We start from the raw sequence: 23,180 nt of genomic DNA on the forward strand, positions 1-23,180 counted from the left end.
TAACACCGTCGCAGCGACCGGAAGTGACGGCTTCGGCCCGGGTGGGAGCTGGCGCGCACGGAGCGGAGAGGCGGACAAAATGGCGGCCGGTGGAAGTGGCATCCTGATCGGTGATAAACTCTACTCTAGTATCGCCCTAACTCTAGAAAACTGTCTGATCTCCGAGGAGAAACTTTCCATGACGGCTTCCGTGTCGGACGGCCTCGATCCGGAGGTGGAGATTGACCTGAGGATAGTGGGATGCGAGTTAATCCAGGCCGCCGGCATTTTGTTGAAACTCCCTCAGGTAGGGCCTGGGGCCTCGCTTTTGCTCTAGCTTTGGGCTTCACGGAAGCCGCTGGACCGAACAGTTGCTGTACTGTGGAGTGAATGTCTGTCTAGGCTGTAGTTACCTCTATTTCGGTGTGGGCGGGGGTTGGTTATCGAGATTGTGATCTTCACATTGAGGGAGGAAGAGACGGTGAGTGTTAATGGAAACCATGGCGGCCTCTTGGAATAACTGATGCTTCTAAATCTGTCTAATGTAGCATCAGATTAAAACTCTTGAGTTAATGCGTTTTGTTTAACTCATTTGCTATCCCCTATTAAAAACATATCAAATGGTGGAAAGGCTGTGTAGTTTTAAATAGTTCCATGGCTTTGTGCTGCTGTCGTGTGTGTGGGTGAAAAACAGGAAATTGGGTCAAGGCCACTTGTAGGTTTTCTGAAATCACCTTTCAGAGGGGCTGAACCTACTTACAGAAGTATAGAATCCAGTTAGTATTGTGGTTGAAATGTAGTTGTATTGTACGTTTGCTATTTTTAACTTTTTGTTAGAGTGTGACTGACTATTTTTTTCAATTTCCTGGTGTCCACGTCACAAAAGATCTGGCTCATAGCCACGCTGTGGGAGAACCCCCACCCTCCATTCCCAAAAAAGAACAATGCTTAGCATTTGGGAATTCTGGCACACCACTGTTTAATCCTGTATGACTGCTTTAATGCTAGAGCATATGTGCATGAGTCACTAGGATCCTGTGGTCTGGTGGTATTAATTTCCTCATCTCAAGTTGCTCCTGGTGATCACCAGTGGCAGACTAATTGAAGTTTATTCTGCATTAAGACTCGCATCCCTGAAACAGTTCAATTTGGAACAAAATATGGGTTTTAATTGCAATGGGTCATAAAAATTCCTAAATTAGAATCAGTATTCAAATTTGGAATTTTTATTTAGTGTGATCAGTGTCACCATGATTGTGTTTATTGCCTATTTTAATTGTCCTGTGATGGGGTTATTGTGCTGGAGAGATTTTTATTTCCAATTTCCAAAATCATTGACTGTCCTGTGGTGCAGGCTAGCATAGCATCAAAAGTCAGCCAACACAATATCGGACTTGAGTCATATTTAAGCCAGACAAGGTGGCTGCCACTGCTTTTGAAGGTTATATCAGTCCAGCTTTCAATCACTTTCTGATAGATGAATTTAAATTTAGCTTTGCAAAACATCATGCTGACATTTTCAGTTGAGGCTCTGATTTCACCATTCATTGCAGCAACCCTCAGTGAGACCATAACTGGAGTACTGGGTACAGTTTTAGTCATCACATTTGTATGCTGTTTTGTGTACATTAGAAGCAGTTCAAAGAAGGTTAATTCAACTGCTAACTGGATGGGAATGTGGGGTTATCTTGTAAGGGAAGATTAGATAAAGTAAGTCAGTGTCATTTAAACTGATCTTTTTGATAAGTGATCCTGATGGGACTTGACATGATGGATGCCGTAAGAATGTTTCCCCTTGTGGGAGTGCCTAGAACTGGGGACAGAGTTTAAAACCAATGGCTCTTCTATTTAAAATGGAGTTTGAGAGTTTTTCTGAGGAGAGTTGGTCTGTAGTATTCAGTTTCTCAGACAGCAGTGGAGACTGAATCATTGACTATTATTAAAGAAGGGTGCATACATTCTTGTCAAACGAGGGGCCCAAAGGTTATTGGGGATTTGCGGGAATGTGGAATTGAAGTCACAATCAGATTAATCATGATCATTTGGGTTTGAGGGAGCAAATGGCCTAATCCTGATTTTTTTTTTCTAATTAGAGGTGCTACTGTATTTCAAAACTGTGCTGAAAAGTTTAAATTAGCTTTTTTATTTAACTTGTGGATTTGCATGGACCAAACTAAGTCCCCTCAAAATCAATCAGAAAAGTAATGATCCAAATTGACTTGTATAATGTTTTCAGTTCCAGAGTTTGGGATCATGGAATTCTACCATGACAAATGGTGAAATTCAAATTCATTAAAAGTCTGGAATAAAAAGCTAGCCTAATGGTGACTCTGTAACCATTGTAAATATTCATCTGGTTCACCTTTGGGGAAGGGAATCTGTCATCTTTACCAAGCCTGGCCCACGTGTGACTGTAGAACCACAGCAGGGTGATTGACTCTTTGTGCTTGCTTTCTGGGCAATTAGGGATGTGTAATAATGCAATAACAAAAGCAGAAGTTACTGGAAAAGCTCAGCAGGTCTGGCAGCATCTGTGAAGAAAAAAATCAGAGTTAATGTTTCTGGTTCGGTGACCCTTTCTCAGATCACGAATGCATTAATATAATGTTCATTTCCCATGAGTGATTAAAAATAGTATGTTAAGTTTCTATTAATATTGAATCCACATACAGGCACATGAATTTACAAGGCAATGTTCTTTTTGTGGATTAGGTGGCGATGGCAACTGGACAAGTTTTATTTCAGCGCTTCTTCTATTCAAAATCCTTTGTGAAGCATCCCATGGAGGTAAGTGTAGAGAGTTTGAGCTGAAACTGGATTCCAAAGGAATATTCAGAATATTATCAGGATAATCTGAAGGTTGTTTGATCAAGTGCGGTTGACAAATACTTGGGGATGGAGGCTGCACTTGCCAGTCATAGTTGTTCTTGAGGAAACAATTAGATGTGCGAGGCAAGCTTAGTAAACACTGCAAATAAGTATCTCAACTTTTAATTAGTGGTTTTCGGCTGCATCACACTTCCCATTATTAGACCTAAATTAGTGCAAATATTTATTTTGTTGTAGTAATGAAACTCCTGTAAACCCATTTAATGTATGTCAAATCTATTTTATTGGCATCTGTTTGAGTGCACAATGCTGTTAAGTTTCCTCTGATCCTATGTTTTTGTAGCAACGTAGAGAGTCTTGATTAATTTCCTGCTTTGTGAGTCATGTTTCTGTGATTGCTTGAAACTAGACTTCCATTTACAGATTTTCCCTCATTTTGCAGTAGGTATGAGTGTGTATGATGAAAGTAGCCTGAAGTGATTATGATGGTGTTTATAAAAATATGAATGTTGTGCCTATTTGTATGCATCTTGTACACCATTGCTCATAGCAAATCACATGATCTGGGCTCTTCTGCATTTCTTCTTTTCTCTGTTCTAATTTTCTTGTTTGATTGGAGATACTGTGAACAACAAAGTGAGGCACGGAGCTTAACGATCCACCCTTCCAACAGGAAATAATTTTTGCCAGTGCTTCAGGCTACTGTGATGCAGGTGGGGAAAGTGATGCAGGCTTTCACTTTGCTTTCTAGTATACTGCCACCATATGATGTACTGAATGGTGTAGTGCCATGTAGCAGAGGAGCAGCTACTCTGGGGGCACAAGTTGGGCAGTAGGAGGGTTGAATGGCAAATATTGCGGAAAAGGAAAGTTTAAGGTGGACTTTACAAAATGTGATGCACAGGCTGCGGAGTAACCCTCCTGCAGACTAGAAATGCATAGCTATTTTAGTCAACTTGCTCAGACATATTATTACATAGATTTTTAGAAACTCTATAACAGTTTGACAGGGTTTAATTGAGAGTAAGCAGAGATTATTTAACTCATGTTTAAAATGTAACTATCTGGTGTTCTAGATCCAAAGTGTAAAATATACGAGTTTTCTGGCACAAAAAGTTTTGTGAGAAGCTAGTTTGTGAAAAGGACAGAAAGAAGGCAAAAGGGGATATAGACTAAGCGCAGGCAGTATGTTATAGGCAAAAGTGATGTTGGTAGAAAGTATGAGGAAAGCAGGATTTTTGAATGCAAAACTGGAAAATGTCGATATACACAGGGAGTGTTATGTGTCCTACATATGAATCATAAGGTTCATGTTAACATAGGATAATAAGTAATTAGGGGAATTGTATGTTAGCCTTATTACAAGGGTATCACGTTATAAGAGGAAGGAAGTCTTGCTGTAATTATTAGAACCTTGGTGAGTCTATTCTGGAATACAAGATTTGGCCACCTTGCCTGTGTAAGAATACACTTGCATTTGTTCAAAAAGATGTGATTGTTCTTCTTGAGGAGAATGGATTTATTCACTTGAATTTAGAAGGATGGCTGATTGTCTAATTGACATATAAAATTCTTAGAGGTCTTGACAAGGTCAATGCTGAGAACCACTCTTTGCTGGCTGGATGCTGGTAGTTTCAAGGTTTGAGTCTTCATTTTGAAATTAACTATCTCAGAGGGCTGTGGTTGTACAGTTTAGTATGTTCAAAGCTAAGCTTGCTAGATTTACAGGCATTAAGGGGGTGAAATGCTGTGAGATTTGGGCAGGAAAATGGAGTTGATTTTGAAGTTCCTCCATGATCTTGTGGAGTCATACAGTAGCCATAAGGAGCACAATGGCCTACTCCTATGCCTTTTATTCTATCTCAATTAATTTTCTTGCTGTTGATGCAACTTGCTGCCCATAAATTGACTCGCAGATTTGCCTGTGCAACAACGTGGCTGTCCACACAATCTGAATTCGAACACTTATGGGCTATACCTATTGTTTATTATTCAAGATCTATTTGATTAATGATGGCAGCAGCATCAAAACTAACATGTTTAAGAAAGCATTGTCCGTGAAGTGTGCATTGTAAGGAATGGCAAGAAATATTTGATGGGGAATTTGTTTTTATTTTAAAGAGCAGGTGCATCAATGGTGAACCGAGGAATGTGTGATTGGAATGTGGGAAATAAGAACATGAGTAGGCCATTTGACCCTTTGAGCCTGCTCCACCGTTCGGTGTACCCTGTTCTCCCTTTCATCCCATACCCTTTGATTCCTTTAACACTAGAAACTAAATCTAACTCCTTGAAACCATCCAGTGTTTTGGCCTCAGCTTCCTTTTGTGGCAGAGAATTCCATAGGCTCATCACTTTAGGAATGAAAGCATCTTGGCAAGTACTTCACGGGATTAGAAAATACAGATGGAAGACAGTAAATAGATCACTTTAACAAAATGAAAATGCCAATCTTTTTCCTCCTATAATAGATATTATCGATGGCATGCGTTCATTTGGCATCTAAAATTGAAGAAGACCCTAGGCGCATTCGGGATGTCATTAATGTATTTCATCATTTGCGAAAACTCAGGGAGAAGAAGTAAGTTGTGAATGTTTATATGATTAGCTACTCTAAAAACAGGCCTGAAATGGTGATCAGTTCATTACTGCAAGGGCTGCTTTTCTCAATAACCTCCCAACTTGAAATATTTGAACTTTAGCTGAAATTTGAGAATTTCAGACTTGCAGCAAATATTTGATTTGATCCTAATCATAGCACTGAGTTCTTAGTTCTGAATTCAGCAACTGTCCTGAAAATTCTTATTTCACCTGTGCCAAGGTAGGGTTTGGTAATGGTTGTAATACTGACTGTTGGTTAAATAACAACTTGGAATTTGTGGTCAAGGTACGTGTTCATTTTTTATGGCCATTTTACTGATAAGACTGTTTAAATCTCTGTAAAGAAGGACAGCTACTGTAGATCTCCACATCTTAGACACCTTCTTTTGTCAACGAACAACTCATTTAGAGAATGAGTTTGCCCTACAAGCATCCATTTCCCTCCTCCACAGAGGCTCATTAGCAGCAGTGTGTATTAACTACAAGATGCACTGCAGAAATTCACCAAAGATCCTCAGATAGCACCTTCCAAACCACGACCGCTGCCATCTAGAAGGACAAGGGCATCAGACATTTGGGAACATCACCACCTCCAAGTTCCCCTCCAAGCCACTTACCATCCTGACTTGGAAATATATCGCCGTTCCTTCACTGTCGCTGGGTCAAAATCCTGGAATTCCCTCCCTAATAGAATGTGGGTCAACCCACAGCAGGAGGACTGCAGCGGTTCAAGAAGGCAGCTCACCACCACCTTCTCAAGGGCAACTAGGAATGGGCAAGAAATGGCCAGCCAGCGATGCCCACATCCCACAAATGTTTAGAAAAAAATGAGTAGTACGTTCAAAGCAGAACATGGAACTATATTGAACCCATATTCTTGGAATGGGTCGTTCCCATGAAAACACTGGCTCATGAAGCAATTTCTGAAAACGAGGAAATGGACATAAAGCTGATTTCTCACTTCCGTTAGTGCTCATAACTGATTACTTGGATGCCAAACGGCGTAAGTGGCAAATGATAGACGGTTAAATAATTTACGCCACTGGGATCAGACCTAAGCCCTGCAGTCCTACATCCACAAGCAGTGGACAATTAAATAACAACTAACCTTATCCCGCACAAGGGGGGAGCCCAGCACATTAGTGTAAAAAAAGAAACTCTAAACTTATGAATTAACCAACAATGTGAAAAATGCCCAGGTAAGTCCTATACACAACCTGGCCAATTACTGGCTTATCAGTCTACTCTTGATCATCAGTAAAATGATGGGAGGGGAGGAAATCACCTCGAGGGTGGTTGGAGTCTGGACCTCTCTGCCTTTATTGGTGGTAGAGAGAAAAGCCTACGCTGTTGAAGAATTATTTAGATGTGCACTTGCGATGCCAAGGCATACAAGGCTATGGATCAAGAGCTGGAAAATGGGTTTAGAGTAGTTAAGTAGTTGTTTTTGACTGACACGGGTAGGATGGGCTGATGGGCCTTTTCTGTGCTGTAGATCTATCTCTCTAAAAGAGAAAATTGAACCATCAACCCTTGACATTAGATGCCATTACCATCGCTGAATGCACCACTGTCAACATGCAAAGGGGATGGGGGTATTACCGCTTATCACAAACTGAAAGAACAGTCCATATAAATGCAATGGCTACAAGAGCAGGACAGAGTCCAGGATTTTTACAGTGAGTAGCTCCCTTTCTGACTCCCAAAAATCCTGTCCACCATCTACAAGACAAAAGTCAGGAGGGTGATGGAATCCTCCCCACTTGCCTGCATAGGCGTACCTCTAACAACGTTCAAGAGGCTTGACCCCATCCAGGTTAAAACATTTAGTACCGCAACCGCAAACATTTGCATTCCCTCTGAGCCACTCAGCATTATGACTTGGAAATATATTGCCATTCCTTTTTTGCCACTGGGTCAAGATTCTGGTGCTCCCTCTCCAATGGCATCAAGTTTACCCGCATCAAATGGACTGCAATAGTTCAAGAAGGGAGCTTATCGCTACATTTGGTGACTAGAGACGGACAATAAATAAGCATTTTCAGTGTCCCCACATGCCTCATTACAAGTGCCATAAGGTTGTTGAAGTTCTATTCATTATTTGCTTCGGGTGGCCACTATATTTAATTGTCTGCCTGACTGAGCACAGTTGCAGAATCATATATGTACAGTGCAGATAAAGGCCTTTTGGTCGATTTGCATCCGTGCTGCTCAAAAACAGTCACCTAATTATTTTAATCCAAGTTTTCCAGCACTTGGCCCATAGCTGTCTTTGCCTTGGCCTTATTCGGCTGGTAATTATCTTGAAACAGGAAATTAACAGCAATTGTATTAAGGCACTTAAGCTTCCAAAGAGGTGTTTAGCTCAGGGGGAGGAAAAACTAACAAATGTTGGAGAGTATGAATTTGGGCATTTGGAGTCTGAAAGCTTTAGCTCTGGTTAATGCAAACGTTTGATGTTTACTGACTGTTGACATACCCAGTGTTTTGGGGTTTGGGGCGGTAATGACAAATATTTTGAACTAATGGTATTCTCTTGTGTTAAAGATCTCCTACGCCACTTCCTTTGGACCAAAGCTATGTGAACCTAAAAAACCAAGTAATAAAGGCAGAAAGACGAGTGTTAAAGGAGCTCGGATTCTGTGTTCACGTCAAGCACCCTCACAAGGTTTGTCAGTTTAACTGGCTTTTTAAGATTTAACAGATTTCTTTTCTAAATCTAAATTCTGTTCACTTGAGTACTAATTTGGATAGCAGAGCAATGTCACTCCTTCCTTCATAGCAACAGTGAACCAAGAACATCAAAGCTATAGACTTGCATTCATTTACAACTGTATGTTATCTCAGTCAAGCAGTTAATTTTATGCCTTGTGATTGATCTAAACTCAGTGTTTGTGCAAGAGGTTAATTGAGCCAGTTTCTTTGCTCCATTCGTTTTACAGCCATTGGCTACTTTTAGCACAATGTCAGAAATATTCATTTTTTGCTCCATACTTCAGCAGGGATACACGTGTATTTGTATAAATGCAGTTTGGTTGCAGTGGTGTGCTCCTTAGCTACTGAAGTTTGATGGTTACAACACTGCTTAAAAGTCAAAAGTGTGATGGAATACTTCCTGCTTGGCTGAATGGGCGCAGCTCCAACCCTGCTCAAGGAAACATTGGGACCCTGTTCTTGCTTTCAACATGCACTTCCTTCATGATGGCACAGTGGCAGTATTGTGTACCATCTACAAGATACTCGTAATTTGCTAGGGCTCCTTTGGTACTTTGAAAATCTGCAGTCTGTACCACTTAGAAGGACAAAGGCTGTAGATGCATGCAAACTCCAATTGCAAGATTCCCCTCCAACCTTCATGCTGCTCTGACTTGGAAATATACTGACATTCCTTCACTGTTTCTGGATCAAAATCCTGGAATTCCTTTCCTCGCAAGCCTGAGAGTGCTTGCACCACGTGGATTACAGAAGTTCAAAAGTGGGGTTAACTATCACTTTCACTGGTAATTAAAATGGGTTGTGGATTATGTGTATCACTGGCCCAGATCTGATTAATGAGTCTTTTTTAAAAAAACTATTCCATCGCCATGAACATCGATTGCTTGCGACTTGAGGGTTCTCCTCTGTTGGTAAAACTTGTTTAATTGTGAATTTTGACTCTTAACTGGTTTGGATACTGAGTTTTAATGGTTCAGTATGGAGTGCAGGCAGCCCCCCAAGTTGTGAACAAGTTCCTTTCTTGAATCTATTAGCAAGTCAGGACACAATATAAAATGGTCGTCTCTAAGTATAAGGAAACATTGTATGTCAGATCTTTAAATTTAATATTAATACACTCCAGTATAAAATGTTGGCATTTGTAAATGAGGAATTCCCTGTATTTGATTAAAAAACAAAGAACTGAAAGTGTTTGGACTCTTAAAAGAAAATCTGAAAATGCTGGGAATGTTCAGGTTAGGTTGTGGAGGAAGAAAGGTATTGTTATGACAGGTTTGTGAACATTCAGAATTGGAGAACTTATCACCTGTTTGAAAGGTAAATTAGCACCGGTGTTATTTCTCTATTGCCTAGCTGTGTTGTGGGAAAGCTAAAAATTGTGTAATGCTTGCATAATTGTTAAAGTTGGAAATTCAAACGAATTAGACAGTTCCATTAGTATTGGACTAATGGTTCTAGTTTTTGTGGGATTGAGCTGTTGCAGTCAAGAAATAAAAAATCAATATGGCCACATGATACAGTTGCAGCATTGTCTCCACCAGTATAGGCTGAACTACTGTGCATTGGTTATCGAGACCTTGTGTATATGATGTGGTAGATATTTTGCACGCTCCCATTTGAACTTTAAACTGAGACTCTCCCCTGGATGTTGGACCAGTGGAATTTAACATCTGAAACCAAAGCCATGTAGAAACGTTGGAAGGATATGGAGTAAGTGCTGTCTGATCAGGGCATAAAATGCCAATTCTTGCTATGGAAAGCTTGTGTACAAATCTGTATTGAAGTTTTTACTTTGTAGGCTGGTTTGTTTACTGATGTATTTTTGCATACATTGGCAATTTTTTTTTTGGGCAAGTTCTTCCATATATACTGGACCTTAAAAGGACTTAGAGGCAGCGCAGATATGGCAAGCATCAAGTCTTTTCTTTCATCCACATCTGGCACATGATATATTTATCTGTTCGCTGAATGTAGATTGAGATTAGCAGGGATCTGCCAATACTTTTATGCTAAGGGATCAGAATTGGTGCAGACTGAATATGTATGCACAAAAGTATATGTGCATAACTTAGAATGTAATGCTGGCAAATAAAATAGTTTCTTGTGTTGTACTCATTTTATTCATTTGTATAGTTATGAAAATTGTTTCACAATCCCACAGTTGAGGGAAGTTGTTAAAATTGGCAAATACATTTGAGGAAAGAAAGAACTTGTAGTGTAAATATGTTACCACCTTTATTTTGCACCACCATCTTCCAGTAGCTAAGTAAACCTTATGTTGCAGTTTTGGTCATATGTACTTTTCTTCTCCTGCGGTTTAAATGAGAGATAGTAGACGTGATGGTAATTTTTAGCTATAGCCACGTACTTTACTGCCAGAGATGTTCTACTTTGCAGAATTGTTTTGATTGTTACTATTTTATAATCACAAGGAAATTTGGAGATGGAGCCACTTGACTCTAGAGACTTTGCAGAAGTATAATCAAGGATGAAAGTAGAATTCTACTAATTGTTCCAATGCAAATCTGTACACTATAGGTTAGTTGAAAACAACTAATCGATTGAAATGACACGTATGGACAGTATTTAATGGTGTATTAGGTTCTGTTTAACACCACTCCACTAATTACTAAATGAGGTTCAGTTGTAACTGTATAACCTGTATCTTCCAGATTATCGTTATGTACCTTCAGGTGTTAGAATGTGAACGTAACCGGCCTCTGGTCCAAACTGCATGGTAAGTTGATTTTCTTTGTCTTGATTGATGACCAGCAAAGACAGTGGCAGAAATATGTATCCATGTATTTCGCTTACCCTTATCCTCCAGCCCTTCACTGTCTACCATTCCCTACGTTATGACAGGATGGTGACCTTTGATTAGGGTTTTGTTGCTCTTGTCAACAAGGGAATGCAGAGAGCATTCAATGATTGACCCAAACACTTTGGAAATGCAAACAGTGACTCCTTTTGTTTATAGAAAGATCTTTTTTGTTATTCATCTCCCTTGATACAAAGTCAAGGTTAGAAAGTTAAGATGTGAGAAAGAACAGCACAAAGTGAACTTGCTAAGTGTGCTTGGGCAGAAGTGAGGACATGTTAACATACCTGTAACAACTTCTGTTCGGTGACTTTTAATTAATCAAATCAATAAAATGTTGTGATCAATTTTAGTGGGGGGTGGGGGGAAATGTGATTTGCTAGACCATTAATTCTTATTTTTCAAACATCTAGCTGATTTATGTAAAACAAAATCTTACTAGGATAAAATTTCATATTTCTGCTCACTAGTCTTTTTATGGCTGGTGTAGCATTTGCTTTATTGAGAACCCATTTTAACTTTTCTTTTTTTCTACTCTTTCGATCAAAGGGTAGACCCTGATGGTAAGTGACTAAGACTTCTGAACTGCCCTCCAAGCACTTTGATGCCAGGATGGCCCTAACTGGCTGCCACTTTGAACCAATCCATTGCAGGTTCTCCTCCAAGAAGGCTGACTGTCTAGTGAGAGGTGGTATATAGTAACTGGCCAACTGCTTCTTGTGTTAAACAATTTTTAAATATACATATATATATATTTTTATAATTGAAATGATTTCTGTTTTATAAATGTAAAATGTTAAATTCTTAAAAGTAATGTTTCTAGTGTAAATTTAATGTTTATATTTAATAGTTATCCATGTTTTATTATAAACAATTTTGTAATGGCCTATTTTTATTAATTGCTGTAATGGAAGAAAACCTAATCAAAAGACTGTTAATGAGACTGTTGAAACTCTTCTGACTGTTGTGCAGCACCTGTGATATCTTGCAGCTTTCAATTTCTGATTTGGCTGAATCTTGAATACTTGGACTGTGAACAAGAAGAATTATTCTGTGCTGTTGTCGCTAATGAAGACGGGGGAGAATTGAAAGTGCTTTCACTAAGTATTTGCACCAAATACGACTATTATGAAGAGGAGTGCTTTCATAATACTTGATTGCGTGCCCTGTTGAGATTGGATAAAGACTGATTTCAAGTTTGCAAAGAATCAAGTCATATTATTGATCTTTGATCTGTACAGGCTTGAAGATATCAATGACTGGAATATTGTTGGTGCATGGAAAAAACAATTATTTTTTGCGATTTACATGCTTTTGTGATCAAGGAGACAAGAACTTCAGATATTCTAGCATGGATCATTATCTCAAGACTTCCATTAAATATGATGTTTTAAGTGTCTTAATTTTACATTGCACGTCTTGAGTTGTATTGGTTTATCACATGAGAGCAGGCCAGTGAGTAGATCAGCACAGAGGTTAAAATGGGTTCTCTGCATTTTTTTTACTTTCTTTTTGTGTTCCTTACCGCACAGGGATCAAAATGCTTATTTGTGCTCTATATGCAGGTTTTTTTTTTAATAGCTTGTCCAATATAGCTGTGGAAGAATAAATTGCCATTAAAAATTCTTTTTCAATAGTACAAATATGAAGTTGCTATTTCACTAGTAACAATTCATGTGCACATTGTTGCCAAAAACAGACTACTGAAGTCAATGTCATAATTCTGGTACTGTATAGAATCAGATTCTGAACATCTCAGATCTGGAACTGTGAATGCTTGCACTTGGAATACTCATCTTCAGGGCCAAGTTACAGTTACAGGGCCAAGTGCAGGGAGACTTGATTAATCTCTCTGAATGTTCACGTTTTCTCATACAAATGAGACTACTAACTTTTTAAAAAAGAAAATGTAATATGGACTGTATACTTAAAAGGGGGTATGAAAATAGAAATTAAGAAGTGAACAGAAACTGCATTGAACTAGGCTATTGGATCAAAATTGTCTAAATGTAACGGAGTACCTGCAATTGGCACTTTAAGATTTGATTTGTCTGACAATTATTCGTGGAGCAGTCTTGGTTTTGAGCTGTAGTTTCTAATTGGCTAAAGTGCTAGATAAGAATTGACCTGTAGACCAATGCGTTTGCACGTTTGGATGAATGGTTTGGGTATCTCCAGATTCTTTAACTTAATTTTCCTTTGTTGTTTTTATTCTTTTACTTTTGGTTGTGCTGTAACATAAGAGAATTGAGCATTTTCAACCCTGTGTGGCTTTTTAACTTTTCATCTGAAGCAGCTACATTTAGAATTTAGCAGTGTAATGGGTGGGTTGCCGCAACATTTTCATTATCTCTTTCAGGAATTATATGAATGACAGTCTACGGACAGATGTGTTTGTCCGGTACCACCCAGAGACAATTGCCTGTGCATGCATCTACTTGGCTGCTAGGGCTCTTGAGGTTCGTGAACATCTTCCTTCTCAAATACATATTTATCAGCTTCTGAACCTGCTGCAGTTGGCTGGGATGCTGTTCTAAAAGTTTCTGGTTAACCGTCCAGTGTCATGGCTGTCTTTTATATGAGAGTTGGTTATGTCAACTGCTGCTGATATCCTGGCCATATTTGTCAAGTGCCTGGAAGTCCTGACTTTTTTTGGTCTCTTTTCCATACTGTATCTAAAACAGAAGTGACCTAATGTCTTGGCTGAGACCAACAAATACCTGAGATTAAATCCACATAATTTTGATCTATATGATTTAGGATTGCTCTACTCAGTGCCTGGATACAGCCTCTTGAATGATGCTTGAGTTTAGGTACAGTATTGTCTTTTGGTCACTTTGTAGTTTTAACGGAAGAGGATATAGGCATTGATACAGTAAAGTTTTTTAAAAATAAATACGCATCAGATCATGTTGTGTTTGCTGAAGAAAACTTGGTACTAGAGAGGCCTTAGTAGAAAGTTGGGATTAATGCATGTATATTCAGTTAGATTGAGAAGGCTAAACTTCAGTAATTTTGAGTTCAGTTATCATATAGGTCGGCTAAATCTTTTGCAGATTCCACTTCCGAATCGTCCGCATTGGTTTCTACTGTTTGGAACAAGTGAAGAAGAAATGAAGGAAATCTGTGTGAAAATCTTAAAGCTCTACACTAGGAAAAAGGTCTGGATCTTTGACAAACAAATTGATTATATTGTCTTTGTGTTCATTTTCATTGAAAAGGAGAGTAGTTCCTTAATTTAGAATGTTAATTGTTCTTGCAGGCAAATTTAGAACACCTTGACAGTGAAGTTGAAAAGCGAAAGGTGGCGCTTCAAGAAGCAAAAGCTAAAGCCAAAGGTCTTTTGCCAGATGGTACACCTGCATTAGATGCTCCACCTAGCTTCTCACCATCCTCAAAACCAGGTGCAATCTTTTGCTTTGTTAGATTAAATTTGCCATTGCTCCTGTTACGAGTTGTTTGAAAGTTGAATGCTAAAAGCTAGTTAGTTCAATCTTGATGTGATGCCTTCCCCTGTAGTGCTTTGTTAATTGTACGCATTTCTACTTATAACTGGTCAGTATCTTAGAAAAACCCCAGTGTTCGAAGTGGTAATTAAATCATTATTGTGGCATGCATATATACAGTTTATATAAACGGTAGAATTTTAAATGCCTTAGTCATAATTTTCCAAATTCCCCAGACTTGAGAATTGTGCCTTTTAGATTTAAAACATTGCAGCTGTCAGGCTCTTAATTTAATTTGCAGACATGTCATATTATTCAAGGTGGTGGGAAAGTTATTAAAATCTGTCAAATATGTATGATTGAACACTTGTCCAACAGCTGATTAAAATGGGCTTTCTACAGGTCCTGTCTGAGTAATCTGGTTTCATCTTTCTAGTCAAGTTTGATCTTGAGAACATTTGTATGATTGTGGATAGGCAAGTGTATGAACTTACAGAAGGCATTTGGAGGGTCCTACACAAAAGATCAGTAGCAGAAATAAAAAGTTTTAAAGTGATGGAAGCCTTGTTTTTGGGGTTAACTGGTGGTTATATGGAATCCTGTATGATCTCCAATAGGAGATATTAACCAAGGTTCTGCGTAACCTCGGCTCTTTACCCTGCATCAATACTGGAACTAAAGAGGTTATGTAATGAGGACAGACTGAATTAAGGTTAGTTTTTTTTTGCCATGAGCATAAATGATTAATTGTGATTAGATAATTTAAGGGAATTAATAGATAGAGCAGTGGGAGCGTCCAGAGCAAGGGGACATAATCTTAAAGCTAGTAGGGACAATGTTGGGAAACACTTCAGGTTATGCAAATGGGTACATTTGGAAAACACCCCCCTTTTTTGTTTTAAAGTAGAAAGGAGCCATTAGTTTCAGGAGTTAATTTAAACTGCAAAATCTGATGGTAGAAATGCTCATTTAGGCAAGGGTTTTAAGAGTTAGAGCCAAGTTGGAGTTATTCCATCAGCCATGATCTAATTGAACAGGTTTGTTCCATTGTGAATGTCTGAGGTTTTCTCTAAATGATCTTTGTTGTGCTTTATAGATTCTCCCAAAGATGGAAAATTTGAAAAACCTTCACCACTATCTATCCAGGCAATGAAAAATGCTAGACGAAAACTGGATGAGGAAGAAAAATGGCCCCGATCCAATAGTCCTTTTAATGGGTTAGTAAGAATGTACCATATCTATCTTTGTTAATAGTGCATTGCATTTTCTAGTTTGAGAATAGTTACAGTAAGTGTTTAATGTTTAGTAATGACCAAATTTAAATGATTTAAATAGTTTTTTTCCTGTACTAACAGGAAAATTGCCTCTTGTAAGATGTCATCTATTGGTTTCCTGAAAAGAAATCACGAGTTGCACTGTATCTTGTTCCCAGAATTGTTTCCTTAAAAGAAAATCTGTCTGTTTTGTCAGGATTATAGGTGCCTACTTTACAATTCCAAAAAAAAATTTTTTTTCTAGTGTTCAAAAGGGGAAGAATAGCAGAAGTCGAAGCAGAAGCAAAGGTCGGAGTTACTCGAGGTCTCGCTCTCGGTCACATTCTCCAAGGAGGCGGTAAGTAATGCATTAAACCCAAGTTAGTATTTCACTGACTTGTGTCACTGCCTCTGCTAGGTATTTCTCTTGTGCTCGTGTAAAAGGTCACTTTTTTATGAAGTAGTATTTGTACAAGCAATATTTGATAGTTTACCAGTGTCCCGTGTTGAGTGAAACTGTATTGTGTGTGACTCACTTGAAATGCCGTTTTGACTTTGTTACACTATAATTGGCACATTATAGAAGAATAGATGCTGATACTAAAGAAAGACTGTTTTTCTGAGATTCCAGTGATACGTGGCTCAGTTAGTATTGCATTTGCATCTGTGTCAGAAACACTTAAGCCAACATCTTGTATTTGTTTACCTCCTTTTACAGTGATAAAATGTTCCATGTTGCTTCACAGGAGCATTATTAAGCAGTGTCAAAAAGCCATATAAGAAATTAGGTCTGTCTAAAAGATTTGGTGCTTTAGGGGCATATAAAGACTACAGTTTCTCTTGGTGTTGTGATTTTGTTTAATCCACATTAGTGCTACCAGGGTTGTGTAAATCAGAAGGCAGGCTTCACCAATCTAAGGGTATAGCATTGGAAACCCACTGGATTATAAAGATATTGACAGTTGAGAGTGTCTTGTCCTATTCATCAAAATTAGCAAATTAGTAGTTGGAAATTGGACAGATCTGCTGCTGTTTGCATTTTCCTTCTTTTAGAAAGGTTGACCGTATTTCTGGAAGCAATAGGTCCTGTTTTAATTAAAAAAAATAGATATCACCACTGTACAATATTTATCTGGCAAGCTTGTAAAAAACGTGAGAGGTGTTTCTTTCACTCCCGCTCAAAAGATTTTTCTTATTTTGGTGCACTAAGAAGTAATTTACTGTCCTTGAAAGATTCACTTGTTTGTATCTAATTTCTTAGCAATTTGAATCAGTTAATGGGTGGATGTAAAGGAATGTCTCGTTTTCAGGAATGAAAAATCTTGACACTGTTGTGAGCTTGACTGGAGCCCATAAGATCCTGTTAAAGATGGCTAATATTGAAAGTTGACAAACAGCACCAACAGTGTGCTGTTAACACTGCTAGTCATTAATTTGACTGAGCTAGTGTTTCAAAAGTCTTGGAGTAGTTATGGATTTTCTGGTTTTGTTGTTTCCATTGACCTTGTTAAGGAGAATTCTTTTAGACTTTTTAAATGCAGTGAATAGTTAGAATTTCACTGCTTGACAGAGGTGTGGAGGCAGATACAATTAGGGCTTTCAACAAGGAATTGAGAAAATCTGGGGGGCTCTGGGGAACGGGTTTGTGTGTGGGTATAGTTGAGTTGATCTTACTGGAATGGACTAGATGGGTTGAATGGCCCCTTGCAGCATAACCTTATAATTCTGTGTAGTTTTGATTCTATTTATGCACTGATTTGTGCTTTGGAATTGTTTCTTTTTGTTTATTACCTGCGAACAGAAGAACAAGAAGCCGTTCTGCATCTAACAGCTCTCGATCCCGCAGCCACTCGAGAAGCCGCAGTGATTCCCCTCCACAACGACACAAACGAAGCTCACCTTACATTGGCAGGCCAAAAGTCAAGGAATATGATGATATGCGAGAATACAAATACAATTCCCATAAACGCAGGCGTTCACACAGCAGGAGCTACAGTAAAAGTTTGTCTAGATCTAGAAGCAGATCCAGAGAGCGTTTAGATTTTCCTCGAAAACACAAAGAAAGCAGAAGCCATCACAGAGAACGAAGGCACGATCGATCACGATCTTATGAAAGGTCTACGAAACATCACAACAGCCACTCTGGCCATAGCAGACACCGGCGGTGATGGAAAGAGCCTATTTAATGTTGTTTACTTAACTTTGTATTATTCAGGATTTGTACAATCTCTAAGCAAGTCTTTGTTAAAGAGATTCCAGTAGAGAATTGAGGGTTAGTTGTGTAAATTGCACTGCATGTAGTTTGAAAACCAATGTAGTGGCTCCTGCTGATATCCCTGTTAATTTTTTTTTTGATAGTATCTCACCAACTGCTGATAAGTTTCATATTAAATACTTTCTGATAAACCTTGGTTGTGTACAGTTTACACAGCTTTATATTATTTTCAGGGTTTGTAAATTATTTTTTGTAAAACTTGCTTGTGTTAACATGACATTTAAAATTTCCTTTTCTGTTAACTGTTTGTATATAGGGCTGTAAACAGACATGTGCAATGCACTTGGAGGGAGAGGAGAGAGAATTGCCCTCTTTGAAGCAGTCAGCTTCAATTTTGTGAACTACATTTTGTGTTCAGTGTTGTCTCGGCACGTTTGAACGGCTGTGCAGTTAGGTGCCAATTTCATTTAGTTTAATTTAAAGAAAGCTCCTTTCCAATGTGTGATTACATACTTCTGCCCCTTGTTTGGTCCTAACCATTAAAGTAGGATTGATGGTGATATGGTTTTGCAGAAGAGAGACATGGCTACTTTTTATTTTGCTGCTGCATACACTATTGTATTTTTCAGAAAGAAGCCATGTTCTTTGTAGTTATGTAAAGTACTTTACATTTTTCTTTGGGAAGTAATAATGTACCTAAGAGCGGTTACTTAATATTTGTAAAGAGATTCTCAAACTTTTTTTTGATGGGCAGGAAGGTCATTTGCAACTGATAATTGTCTGTTCAAGTGTACATGTTTTGTTCTATTAAGTAAAATGAATTGCTTACAACCAGGAGATATTGTACATAAAACTTCTAATGTAGTGCAGCAAACATACATGTGCCTTGAATATGTAAGTTTTATGAACTACATACGGAATTTGAATATGCATATACTGTAAATAAATTTTTTTTAACTAGAACTCGCTGGTGCACTCAAAGTTGTCAATTGCTGTTGAGTTTCCGAGCTTAATGACATTGCCATAACAAATGAATACATTTAGATTCAGCCTGAATTAATAAGTGCTGTACACCAGTAGATGTCATGAGACCACAGTTCAAGCATTATGGCTACATAAGTTAATCAAAATCTTAGTGTTACAAGTAATAATTTTTTTTAGTAAATCCATCTCTTTCCTGCAATACAAGTCCTTTTATATTATTTCCTCTGCTTCTACTAACATAAAGTTACTGAGTGGCAAGGTAAACATAGCTAGCTGCATCTAACCTGATAGATTAACTACTGTTTTGATCATATTTGTTGAAAATGTAATTCAAATTCTTTTGTAAATTAAAAGGAGCTTATTTGTAAATAGGGGAAGGAGTAACTGAAGCTGCATTTTCTTTTTATTCCTGGGCAATTGCAGCCTTTAGTTTAGTAGACTTCCAATAAAACAAAAATTGAACCAGTTTTGAAGCTAAACCCTTTCTGGTGTGTTTCCTTGAATTAATCAAGGAGATATTAATTGCAAATATAACCTAGACATTCTACCTCCCTTTTTATTCCTGCTGGTAGGTTGGTATCACTGAGTGAGGAGGAGGAGAGTTTCGCTTGTGACCATGTGCTACTGATGCCAGTTGGCTAAATACTTGGAGGTGTGCTCCTGTCTGCTAGGGAGTGCCACTGAAATACGGACGTGTTTAACTATCATATGTTTCAGAGGCCAGTTGGATGCCAGCATAATGCACATTTAAGATCATAATATGATTGCAATGATTCTCAGTTGTTTAATTTGTTCATAGGATGTGGATGGTAGCTGCAATGACATTTTATTGCTCATCCCTAATTCCTCTAGGAATTAGGGAGGAAGGATATTATCCTTAACTATGTCGAATCTGTATGGGTACAGCTGAGAAACATGGAAGGGGCAAAAAACAGTAGGGGTTTTTATAGAGATCTTCAAACTGTAGGGGTGATGTTGGGAATGGCATTAAATAGGAAATCGGAAGCATGCAATAAAGGAACACACATAATTATGGGTGACTTTAATATGCATATAGATTGGGCAAATCAAATGAATAATAATACCATAGAGGAGGAACTTTTGGGAGTGTATACAGGATGGTTTTGTGGATCAATATATTGAGGAACTAATTGGAGAACAGGCCTTCCTAGACTACGTATTGTGTAATGAGGAAGGAATAATTGGAGATGTAATTGTGTGAGGCCCCTTGCGGATGAGCAACAGTATTTGATGGAATTCTTCAAAACTGAGAGTGGAGTACTTCATTCAGGACCATAGTTTTGGAATCTAAATAGAGGAAATGGTGTTGTGAGTTGGCTATGATAGATGGGGAATGTTACTTAAAGGATTGTTGGTGGAAAGTTAATGGCAACCATTAAGTGCGTGATGAACTGCAACAATTATCCAATGCTATAATAAGACAAAACTCTGCAAGCTGGAAATCTGAAACAGGAAAAATTGCTGGAGAAACTCGGCAGTCTGGCAGAATCTGTAGAGAGAAAGCAGAGTTAACATTTCAGGTCCATTGATTGTGATTGTTGGGGGGTCAGTCATCTCGTTTCCAAGAGTGGTTGGAGTATTCGGGAAGAAATGTTACATTCTCTGTCACATTCTCACCTCTTTCTCCCCCCCGCCCCACCAACCGCCCATCTCAGTGGGACTGTCTGTCATTTCCAGTCTGGCAGTTAGACACACCATTGTTTTGCCAATCTCACATTCCGATCACTTAATCTGAACTATCAACGTCCTTTCTCCCCAAACACTCCCACCTCTTCTTCCTCTTCCTCTCCCTCTCCCCACTATTGCATAAATGCTGCCCCCTCCAAGCTTCACCTTTGATGAAGAGTCATCTGTGAACTCCAGCATTTTTGTTTTCCATTCAGACTCCAGCATCTGCAGTAATTTGCTCTCTCTGTTAACTGCTTGTATCCCTCTCCCAACCTGCCTTTCCACCTATTTTTAATGTTTGCAAATTTGGTTACAGTACATTCACTACCTTCCTCCAAGTCATTAATATATATTGTAGACAGCTGCAGTCCCAGTACTGCTCCCAAAACATCTTGACTCAAGTTTATCACCATTTCTTCAGTGGCGATGGGTCACAAATCCTGGAACTCCCTCCCTGGCAGCGTTATAGAGTCACCTGCAGCAGTTGAAGAAGGCAGTTCACCACCATCTTCTCACAGACAACTAGGGTTGGGCAATAATGCCCAGATGCCTTGAGTAAGTAAAAAGCCCTCTTCACATTTCAGTGCACAATAATAAAAAGAAAAAAATTACAACCTATACAAAAGAAGCTGGAAAGCAAACTACATCTACAATCGCAATTAAACAAACTAAAGCAAAACCATTTTATCATGTACAAGGAAAGGGACTCAAAATAGGGGTAGCTATTGAGGGTAATGAAATCTATTACATGGACAGAGAATTATTTAAAAACGGTTCTTGCACAATATCAGATATCATTAAGTGAATTGCAGCCACATTTGTAATGTAGCAGAAGTGGGCAGTTTGCAAAAAAAAAGACAATTCCCCCAGACAACCGTGTGATAATGACTACATAAGCCAATTTTTAGTGATGCTAATGTTCAATAAATATTGACCAGAATGGATGTAGCAAGACCACAAGTAAATTTTACAGTGTGTCAATAAGTGATCAGAGAGGAAATCGTGGAACATTGGGTAGAGTGCCAAAACACGTTGCAAGGATTTTCATAAGAGTCATGCAGCATGGAAACAGACCCTTTAATCCTACTAGTCCACACCAACCGTGTTCCCCAACCAAACTAGTCCCACCTGCCTGCATTTGGCTCATATCCCTCTAAATCTTTCCTATTCATGTACTTATTCAAATGTCTTTTAAACCTTGTAACTGTACCTGCATCCACCACTTCCTCTGGCAGTTCATTCCACATATGAACCACCTTCTGTGTATAAAGAATAGTTGCCCTTCGTCCTTTTTAAATCTTTTCCCCTCTCACCTTAAAAATTTGGACTCTGTCACCCTGAGAAAAAGACCCTTGTCATTCACCCTATCTATGCCCCTCATGATTCTATAAGGTTACCCCTCCAGGCCCCACGCTTCAGTGAAAAACGTCCCAGTCTATTTTTATATGTCAAACACTCCAGTCCCAGCAACATCCTGGTAAATCTTTTCTGAACACTCTCCAATTTAATAATATCCTTCTTATAACAGGGTGACCAGAACTGATGAAATTAAACATCCACTAAACTAGTTACACTTCCACTTCCACTTCCTTAGCGGAGCAGATGTGCACTTTTTTTCTGAATTCTTTGGGGTGATGGATTCGTGCCTCACAAAAGGAGGCCATTCAGGCTATCGCAAAGAGCTATCCGCATTGTTCTCTCTTGTCTGACCAATTCCCTCTGTCCTGTAAATGGTCTCCCGTCATGCGTCATTCTCACCTCCCACTCACAAGGTTCTGGCCCCAAGTTCCACGTCCCAGGGCCTAAGCACAAAGCTGAGGGAGTGCTGCACTGTCGGAGCAGCCATCATTCAGATGAGATTGTAAACCCAGCCTACTTGCTCAGGACAATGTAAAAGATGCCACTGCGCAATGTCAGAGATATCCCTGGTGCCACAGAAAACAGATTCCCCGCCTGTCATCACCCTCCTGTTTGCAGCAGCTGGGGCTGTACACAAATTGTGCCCCCCCCCTTCCTCCATTACATTGCACCTTTAGAAAGTACTTCATAGATTCCAAAGCACATTGACACATCTGGATTTTGAAGAGAAAACCTAGGTATGATGAAAGTGTCAATGAATTGTTGAATCCTGAGATTATTCCTTGGTTAAAAGGGACTAAAGTGATGAAGTGTAAAAGATGTTTCCTCTTGTGGCTTCTGATTATTTTGCAAATTACTTTAAATTGGTGTTGTCTGGTCCTCAAACTTTCAGCCAATGGGAACAGATTTTCCCTATCTACTCCATTCAACTTTTTTTTAAGACCTTTTAAGTTGGCCCCAACCTTCTCTAAATAAACCAGCCCATAGCTTTGCTAATATAGCCACATGACTAACATATCTCACCTGCAGAAACATTCCCAAAAGTCTTTGCTGCACTTCTTAAATACCTTCACATTGCTCCTACAATGTGATGCCTCAAATTGGAAAGAAATAGTACAGATATTATACAGATTAACTGTAACTTTTGCACTGTGCGTTAAGTGGCTTGCTAAACTATTTCAGAGCACAGTTTGCTGTTGGTCTACATTCACAAGTAGCTCAGAACGACAAGGATGTCAGATTTCCTTCTCCAAAGGGCATTAGAGAATCAGATGTGTTTTTACAACCAAAAA

At 38.8% G+C, this 23,180-nt stretch overlaps 1 protein-coding gene across 4 annotated transcripts; it reads left to right on the forward strand.

Annotated features, from left to right (window-relative positions):
• Nucleotides 1–38: 38 nt before the first annotated feature.
• Nucleotides 39–18,819, forward strand: LOC109924933 (cyclin-L1-like). Of its 4 annotated transcripts, none has more exons than XM_048615044.1 (11): nt 39–286; nt 2,692–2,766; nt 5,280–5,389; nt 7,957–8,077; nt 10,797–10,861; nt 13,302–13,401; nt 13,999–14,103; nt 14,205–14,346; nt 15,485–15,605; nt 15,907–15,999; nt 17,443–18,819. In XM_048615044.1, exons 1-11 carry the CDS (start codon nt 80–82, stop codon nt 17,807–17,809), a joined length of 1,506 nt encoding a protein of 501 aa, XP_048471001.1. In that variant the 5' UTR covers nt 39–79; the 3' UTR covers nt 17,810–18,819. The 4 variants fall into 4 exon arrangements, with proteins under 4 accessions (XP_048471001.1, XP_048471002.1, XP_048471004.1 ...); XM_048615045.1 differs by having other exon boundaries at nt 17,446–18,819; XM_048615047.1 differs by lacking the exons at nt 39–286; nt 2,692–2,766; nt 5,280–5,389; nt 7,957–8,077 and adding an exon at nt 11,492–11,505 and having other exon boundaries at nt 10,819–10,861.
• Nucleotides 18,820–23,180: the final 4,361 nt, after the last annotated feature.

This window comes from Rhincodon typus, chromosome 31 (assembly GCF_021869965.1).
Source record: "Rhincodon typus isolate 14 chromosome 31, sRhiTyp1.1, whole genome shotgun sequence".
NCBI lineage: Eukaryota > Metazoa > Chordata > Chondrichthyes > Orectolobiformes > Rhincodontidae > Rhincodon > Rhincodon typus.